Source organism: Salmo salar, chromosome ssa11 (assembly GCF_905237065.1).
Source record: "Salmo salar chromosome ssa11, Ssal_v3.1, whole genome shotgun sequence".
NCBI lineage: Eukaryota > Metazoa > Chordata > Actinopteri > Salmoniformes > Salmonidae > Salmo > Salmo salar.
In genome coordinates this window covers 107,801,378-107,810,763 of record NC_059452.1, presented here as the reverse complement: position 1 = coordinate 107,810,763, position 9,386 = coordinate 107,801,378, and the positions used below count along the sequence as shown (strand labels likewise).

At 42.6% G+C, this 9,386-nt stretch overlaps 1 protein-coding gene across 1 annotated transcript; it reads right to left on the bottom strand.

The window, feature by feature from the left end:
- Nucleotides 1-790: 790 nt before the first annotated feature.
- Nucleotides 791-4,067, bottom strand: LOC123725213 (keratin-associated protein 16-1). The gene is made up of 2 exons (XM_045690263.1): nucleotides 1,461-4,067; nucleotides 791-1,423 (listed from the first exon to the last, which is right to left on the bottom strand). Exon 1 carries the CDS (start codon nucleotides 2,677-2,679, stop codon nucleotides 1,513-1,515), a length of 1,167 nt encoding a protein of 388 aa, XP_045546219.1. The 5' UTR covers nucleotides 2,680-4,067; the 3' UTR covers nucleotides 791-1,423; nucleotides 1,461-1,512.
- Nucleotides 4,068-9,386: the final 5,319 nt, after the last annotated feature.

Below are 9,386 nucleotides of genomic sequence, written 5' to 3'. Positions count from 1 at the left end.
AAATTAAGGTAGGCTGCTTTATCTGTCTTTATAAATTAAGGTAGGCTGCTTTATCTGTCTTTATAAATTAAGGTAGGCTGCTTTATCTGTCTTTATAAATTAAGGTAGGCTGCTATATCTGTCTTTATAAATGAAGGTAGGCTGCTTTATCTGTCTTTATAAATTAAGGTAGGCTGCTTTATCTGTCTTTATAAATTAAGGTAGGCTGCTTTATCTGTCTTTATAAATTAAGGTAGGCTGCTTTATCTGTCTTTATAAATTAAGGTAGGCTGCTATATCTGTCTTTATAAATTAAGGTAGGCTGCTATATCTGTCTTTATAAATTAAGGTAGGCTGCTATATCTGTCTTTATAAATTAAGGTAAGCTGATATGTCTTTTTGATGTTTTAATAAGCTTCACGTTATATACAAATATTGGATTATTTTGGTTTTCCATTCAATGTAATGCAGCCTAATATTGAGAGGGGCTCCACTCTTTCTGTGGCTATTGTCAACTGTTACCAAATGAGTCAACTGTCAGTCTGAGTGTCAACTTTTCAGGCCATTGTGGCTTTTGACACAAATAAGCTTGGTCCACTTTCCCCAACAGGTTAGACGTGTTAGAGGGGATGAAATCCTCCTCTCCTTCTCTGCTACTAAAATCTCAAAATCACAACAAAGAATAACTTTTACCGAATCAAGAAGGACGTTTTGAGGAACCGAACCAACTGCTTTTCTTCCAGACTTTTTGAAAACTGCCATTTTGACCACTTTCCCCAACAGGTTAGACAAACACTTAAGAGTATGAAAATTATTCCACAAATTTTTTTTTTAATTTCTACCATTCAAATCTAAAAATCAGAACATTTCTTCCACGACCACAAAAACATTTAAGAACAACAGCAAGCCCCTCAACTTGACTTTACTATGTAAAGTTACAATCTAGTGGTTGTTTTCCCCCATTCTTTTGTCCAGTTCTTTGTAAATATATTGAAAGTTAAAAACACTTTAATTTCTTTCCAGTTTCACGGTATAGTTGACACATTAAGCTCACAGCAAGGGAATGGTAGTTCAGACGTTTATCATACGAATTAAAATGTTATTTATACAATAATAAACCAGACTTCTAAACTAAACACGACTCCCTGATGTTTATAGTTGATCATCCTGAATTGTAATTAAATCACAAAAACACTAATACTGTCGTAGAAACAGTATTCTACATAGTAGTACAGGTCTGTGTTGTATACAAAAGCAAATGAAGCAATACGTAGAAAAAACACTTATAAAATATGAAAACGCAAGCCTCCAGCTTGTAAAAAGGTGTGAAGTGAAAGTTCTTTGGGTAAAAGCTTAGAATACACATCAATCTCTCATAACACTAATGAGCAATACAAACACATCAATCTCTCATAACACTAATGAGCAATACAAACACATCAATCTCTCATAACACTAATGAGACAAACAAACACATCAATCTCTCATAACACTAATGAGACAATACAAACACATCAATCAAATGTAATACATCTAATAGTAGACAGGACACACTCCACAGTGTAGGACAGTAGTGATATATGTTGGCATCCCTTGAAACAGACAGGATGAAACAGAAACAGACAGGATGGAACAGACAGGATGAAACGGAAACAGACAGGATGAAACAGAAACAGACAGGATGAAACAGACAGGATGTAACAGACAGGATGAAACGGAAACAGACAGGATGAAACAGAAACAGACAGGATGAAACAGACAGGATGAAACAGAAACAGACAGGATGAAACAGACAGGATGAAACAGACAGGATGAAACAGACAGGATGGAACAGAAACAGACAGGATGAAACAGACAGGATGAAACAGACAGGATGAAATGGGAACAGACAGGGTAAAACAGACAGGATGGAACAGAAACAGACAGGATGATACAGACAGGATAAACAGACAGGATGAAATGGGAACAGACAGGGTAAAACAGACAGGATGATACAGAAACAGACAGGATGGAACAGACAGGATGAAACAGACAGGATGAAACTAAAACAGACAGGATGGAACTGACAGGATGAAACAGAAACAGACAGGATGAAACAGACAGGATGAAACAGACAGGATGATACAGAAACAGACAGGATGGAACAGACAGGATGGAACAGACAGGATAAAACAGACAGGATGAAACAGACAGGATGAAACAGACAGGATGGAACAGAAACAGACAGGATGAAACAGACAGGATGAAACAGAAACAGACAGGATGAAACAGACAGGATGAAACAGACAGGATGGAACAAACAGGATGAAACAGACAGGATGAAACAGACAGGATGAAACAGACAGGATGAAACAGACAGGATGGAACAGAAACAGACAGGATGGAACAGACAGGATGAAACAGACAGGATGGAACAGACAGGATGAAACAGACAGGATGGAACAGAAACAGACAGGATGAAACAGAAACAGACAGGATGAAACAGAAACAGACAGGATGTAACAGACAGGATGAAACAGACAGGATGAAACAGAAACAGACAGGATGGAACAGAAACAGACAGGATGGAACAATGGCTCTGACAGGATGAAACAGAAACAGACAGGATAAAACAGACAGGATGAAACAGACAGGATGAAACAGACACAGACAGTAGGGGCTGAAAAAGAGAACAGCTTTGATTGACCTTTGGCAGAACATGTAACAGTATTTGGTAACATTCTAACATGTGTCCATCATGTCATGTGGTAACAGTTCTTATCATTTAAAACCCCCCAAAAATTGCATAAATCTGAGAAGCTCACAGTGTCACAGAAGAAGGACGGTAACAGGAAAGGTAATATTATTTGTACAAAATTGTAGCAGTCCTGTAGGAATGAATGTCTTTGAGAAGCTCAGTGTTACAGACAGACGGACAAAGACAATCTGGTGTGACTGACATCATCGCTCTGATATCCAAATGGTGGTGACATTTTACACCCAGCATCATCATCATACGTATGTCATAAAAGATTACATTTTTTTAATTTTTATTTATTTAACCAGGCAAGTCAGTTAAGAACAAATTATTATTTACAATGACGGCCTATGAACAGTGCCTTGTTCTCAGGGGCAGAACGACAGATTTTTACCTTGTCAGCTCGGGGGGGGATTCCATCTAGCAACCTTTCGGTTACCGGCCCAACCTGCCGCTCATAACTTGTCATGACACACATTGCATTGTTTCATGGCTGGTTATGACACCTACATAAGTGTCATAAGTGTCAAAACCCCACAACAGTAGTTGTTTTATGGCTGGTTTCGACACCTACATAAGTGTCATAAGTGTCAAAACCCCACAACAGTAGTTGTTTTATGGCTGGTTACGACACCTACATAAGTGTCAAAGCCCACAAAACCTACCACACGAGGCAAAACATTCCATTACACATGTCAACAGTATGTTTATGTTATATAACATGTTCTGAAATGAACCATATTAAATTATCATTGTATATTTGCTCACACATTGATGTCAGACAGGCACCTACCCCAGTGCTCTGTTGTTGATGACTGGGATGAATGTAGGAGCAGGACAAGACTCCCTCTATGTGACTGATGACTGTAGGAACAGATTTCAGTAGCAGGACAAGACTCCCTCTATGTGACTGGATGAATGTAGGAGCAGGACAAGACTCCCTCTATGTGACTGAGATGAATGTAGGAGCAGGACAAGACTCCCTCTATGTGACTGATGACTGTAGGAACAGATTTCAGTAGCAGGACAAGACTCCCTCTATGTGACTGATGACTGTAGGAGCAGGACAAGACTCCCTCTATGTGACTGATGAATGTAGGAGCAGGACAAGACTCCCTCTATGTGACTGATGACTGTAGGAGCAGGACAAGACTCCCTCTATGTGACTGATGAATGTAGGAGCAGGACAAGACTCCCTCTATGTGACTGATGAATGTAGGAGCAGGACAAGACTCCCTCTATGTGACTGATGAATGTAGGAGCAGGACAAGACTCCCTCTATGTGACTGATGAATGTAGGAGCAGGACAAGACTCCCTCTATGTGACTGATGAATGTAGGAGCAGGACAAGACTCCCCTCTATGTGACTGATGAATGTAGGAGCAGGACAAGACTCCCTCTATGTGACTGATGAATGTAGGAGCAGGACAAGACTCCCCTCTATGTGACTGATGAATGTAGGAGCAGGACAAGACTCCCTCTATGTGACTGATGAATGTAGGAGCAGGACAAGACTCCCTCTATGTGACTGATGAATGTAGGAGCAGGACAAGACTCCCTCTATGTGACTGATGAATGTAGGAGCAGGACAAGACTCCCTCTATGTGACTGATGACTGTAGGAGCAGGACAAGACTCCCTCTATGTGACTGATGAATGTAGGAGCAGGACAAGACTCCCTCTATGTGACTGATGAATGTAGGAGCAGGACAAGACTCCCTCTATGTGACTGATGAATGTAGGAGCAGGACAAGACTCCCTCTATGTGACTGATGAATGATATAAGGACATGTATGTGATAGGCCTATCTGGCTTATATGATTATGGTGGTCATAATGCTTCTTGGCATAACAAAGCAATTGTACTGTGTTGTAAATAGTTTTTTTAGCACAGCTGTGCTGCCGTCATAGGTACAAGACAGAACGGCTGTGCTGCCGTCATAGGTACGAGACGGAGCTGAGTACCGTAGATCAGCACAGCGGTGCTAAAAAAGTTGTTTTGCACACCCTGGAGTGTACAATAGCTTTCCTACAAAGGATTACCAGTTAAATAAAACACATTACTTTGATGAATTTAGTCATAGTCCCGACACATCTACGGTTGCTCTATGTTAGGTTGAGACGCGACCCAGTCGTTAGTCTTTGTTCTGTATCTATGGACCCAGTCGTTAGTCTTTGTTCTGTATCTATGGACGCGACCCAGTCGTTAGTCTTTGTTCTGTATCTATGGACGAGACCCAGTCGTTAGTCTTTGTTCTGTATCTATGGACGCGACCCAGTCGTTAGTCTTTGTTCTGTATCTATGGACGCGACCCAGTCGTTAGTCTTTTTGTTCTGTATCTATGGACGCGACCCAGTCGTTATTCTTTGTTCTGTATCTATGGACGCGACCCAGTCGTTAGTCTTTTGTTCTGTATCTATGGACGCGACCCAGTCGTTCATTCTTTTTGTTCTGTATCTATGGACGCGACCCAGTCGTTAGTCTTTTTGTTCTGTATCTATGGACGCGACCCAGTCGTTCAGTCTTTTTGTTCTGTATCTATGGACGCGACCCAGTCGTTCAGTCTTTTTGTTCTGTATCTATGGACGCGACCCAGTCGTTCAGTCTTTGTTCTGTATCTATGGACGCGACCCAGTCGTTAGTCTTTGTTCTGTATCTATGGACGCGACCCAGTCGTTCAGTCTTTTTGTTCTGTATCTATGGACGCGACCCAGTCGTTATTCTTTTTGTTCTGTATCTATGGTCGCGACCCAGTCGTTAGTCTTTGTTCTGTATCTATGGACGCGACCCAGTCGTTAGTCTTTGTTCTGTATCTATGGTCGCGACCCAGTCGTTAGTCTTTGTTCTGTATCTATGGACGCGACCCAGTCGTTAGTCTTATGTTCTGTATCTATGGACGCGACCCAGTCGTTAGTCTTTGTTCTGTATCTATGGACGCGACCCAGTCGTTATTCTTTTTGTTCTGTATCTATGGACGAGACCCAGTCGTTAGTCTTTGTTCTGTATCTATGGACGCGACCCAGTCGTTCAGTCTTTGTTCTGTATCTATGGACGCGACCCAGTCGTTATTCTTTTTGTTCTGTATCTATGGTCGCGACCCAGTCGTTAGTCTTTGTTCTGTATCTATGGACGCGACCCAGTCGTTAGTCTTTATGTTCTGTATCTATGGACGCGACCCAGTCGTTCAGTCTTTATTCTGTATCTATGGACGCGACCCAGTCGTTAGTCTTTGTTCTGTATCTATGGACGCGACCCAGTCGTTAGTCTTTATGTTCTGTATCTATGGACGCGACCCAGTCGTTCAGTCTTTATTCTGTATCTATGGACGCGACCCAGTCGTTAGTCTTTGTTCTGTATCTATGGACGCGACCCAGTCGTTAGTCTTTGTTCTGTATCTATGGACGCGACCCAGTCGTTATTCTTTTTGTTCTGTATCTATGGACGCGACCCAGTCGTTCATTCTAAATGTTCCGTTGCCAGCTCTTATCCCTTGCTTGCTAGCTAGCCAACTTCACAGCTAACACAAATCGCTTCAAACTGAAGCTGGTAAGACAGCAAACTAGCTGCATTTCATGTCGTTTGTATAGAGTATATCCATAAAAATTATGCTGATTCATGATTTTTACTGGCTGAGAATTTTTTTTTTTTGTCTTGTCCAGACAAGTTAATTCTCAATAGGACAGTGGAGATCGAATTTCAAAAGATATATATTTTTTTTTTATTGTTTAGAGACAGACAGCAAAGGTTTTACAAACCCCCGTTGTTGCAAACGAAATGTAGGCTAGAAACAAGGGGAGATAATGAATTTAATCAATTGGCTGATGGGACAGTGGATATACAGGGATTTGTCAGATGGAACAGAAAACAAGATGCCCATTTCTGCGTCATATGCTTACCTGTGCTAAACAGGTATGGCTTAGAACGCGTCTCAACCAATAAAAATGCTTGTTTTGACCAACCCGTTGTAGAAAGTGTATTTTCTTAGTCCAAGCGGATGGTCGTAATGGTTCATCACAATGTCATAAATTGTATTTTCTGCAAGTTTCTGCAAGTATTTAAAATATGATTTAAAAAAATAATTCATTGCAACAAAGGATTTTAAGAAACAAACTTTCAAACAAAACTAATTTGAATAAATGTGGGTTTTGACACTTATGTAGGTGTCATAACCAGCCATAAAATAACAGGTGTGACGCAAAGGATTTACTGCCGATACAGGACCAGGCCCAAATCCCCATCCTTCGCCGATACAGGGGACGCAGATCCGGGAGCCTTGTGAGAATTTGTTGGCGAGTGGGTAACCAACCAACGTGGAATCATTGAAGAATAAACTGGATGAGCTCCGTTCGAGACTATCCTACCAACCAGACATTAAAAACTGTAATATCTTATGTTTCACTGAGTCGTGGCTGAACGACGACATGGGGATAACAAACTGCAGCCTCTAGTAAGACAAAGGGTCTGTGTCTATTTGTCCATAAGAGCTGGTGCACAAAATCAAATATTAAGGAAGTCTTGAGATTTTGCTCACCTGAGGTAGAGTACCTCATGATAAGCTGTAGACCACACTATTTACCAAGAGAGTTTTCATCTATATTTTTCGTAGCTGTCTATTTACCACCACAAACCGATGCTGGCACTAAGACCAGACTCAACCAACTCTATAAGGCCATAAGAAAACAAGAAAATGCTCATCCAGAAGCGGCGCTCCTAGTGGCCGGGGACTTTAATGCAAGGAAACTTAAATCCGCTTCACCTCATTTCTACCAGCATGTCACATGTGCAACCAGAGGATAAAAAAAAAAAAAACTCTAGACCACCTTTACTCACAGAGATGCATACAAAGCTCTCCCTCGCCCTCCATTTGGCAAATCTGACCATAATTCTATCCACCTGATTCCTGTTTATAAGCAAAAAGTCAAACAGGAAGCACCAGTGACTCGCTCAATACAGAAGTGATCAGATGATGCAGATGCTAAACTACAGGACTGTTTTGCTGCACAGACTGGAATATGTTCCGGGATTCATCCGACGGCATTGAGGAGTACACCACATCAGTCACCGGCTTCATCAATAAGTGCATTGATGACATCGTCCCCACAGTGACCGTACGTACATACCCCAACCAGAAGCCATGGATTACAGGCAACATCCACACTGAGATAAAGGGTAGAGCTGCGGCTTTGAAGGAGCGGGACTCTAATCCGGGCGCTTATAAGAAATCCTGCTTTGCCCTCCGACAAACCATCAAACAGGCAAAAAAATCAATACAGGACTAAGACTGAATCATACTACACTGGCTCTGACACTTGTTGGATGTGGCAGGGCTTACAAACTATTACGGACTACAAATGGAAGCCCAGCCGCGAGCTGCCCAGTGACACAAGCTTACCAAATGAGCTAAATGACTTCTATGTGCGCTTCAAGGCAAGCAAAACTGAAGCATGCATGAGAGCACCAGCTATTCCGAACGAGCGTGTGATCACGCTCTCCGTAGCCGATGTGATTTAGGACATTTAAACAGGTCAACATTCACAAGACCGCAGGATTACCAGGACGTGTACTCAGAGCATGCGCTGACCAACTGAGTCTATAATACCTACATGTTTAAAGCAGACCACCATAGTCCCTGTGCCCAAGAACACTAAGGTAACCTGCCTAAATGTTTACCAACCCGTAGCACTCAGCCCTGAAGCCATGAATTGCATTGAAAGCCTGGTCATGGCTCACATCAACATCATCATCCCAGAATCCCTAGATCCACTCCAATTTGCATACCGCCCAAACAGATCCACAGATGATGCAGTCTCGATTGCACTCCACACTGCCCTCTACCACCTGGACAAAAGGAACACCTACGTGAGAATGCTATTCATTGACTACAGCTCAGCGTTCAGCACCATTGTGCCCTCAAATCTCATCACTAAGCTAAGGACCCTGGGACTGAACACCTCCATCTGCAACTGGATCCTGGACTTCCTGACGGGCCGCCCCCAGGTGGTAAGGGTAGGCAACAACACGTCTGCTTCGCTGATCCTCAACATGGAGGCCCCTCAGGGGTGCATGCTCAGTCCCCTCCTGTACTCCCTGTTCACTCATGACTGCACCGCCAGGCACAACTCCAGCACCATTGTTAAGTTTGCTGACGACACAACAGTGGTAGGCCTGATCACCGACAACGATGAGACGGCCTATAGGGAGGAGGTCAGAGACCTGACCAGTGTGGTACCAGGACAACAACCTCTCCCTCAACATGATCAAGACAAAGGAGATGATTGTGGACTACAGGAAAAGGAGGACCGAACACGCCCCCATTCTCATCGAAGGTGCTGTTAGTGAAGCAGGTTGAGAGCTTTAAGTTCCTTGGCGTCCACATCACCAACAAACTAGTATGGTCCAAACACACCAAGACAGTCGTGAAGAGGGCACAACAAAACCTATTCCCCCTCAGGAGACTGAAAAGATTTGTCATGGGTCCTCAGATTCTCAAAAGGTTCCATAGCTGCACCATCGAGAGCATCCTGACTGGTGCATCACCGTGTGCGCCATCACGCGCATGTTGATTTTGTCCATCAGCACCAGACGCCATCAGGACACTCAAGTTGAAATAACAAAACAAACTCTGAACCAACTATATTAATTTGGGGACAGGTAGAAACACATGAAACATT

What these genes read in the sequence shown, in the direction of transcription:
- LOC123725213 (XM_045690263.1), bottom strand. Translation starts at nt 2,679, where the DNA reads ATGTTCTGCCAAAGGTCAATCAAAGCTGTTCTCTTTTTCAGCCCCTAC.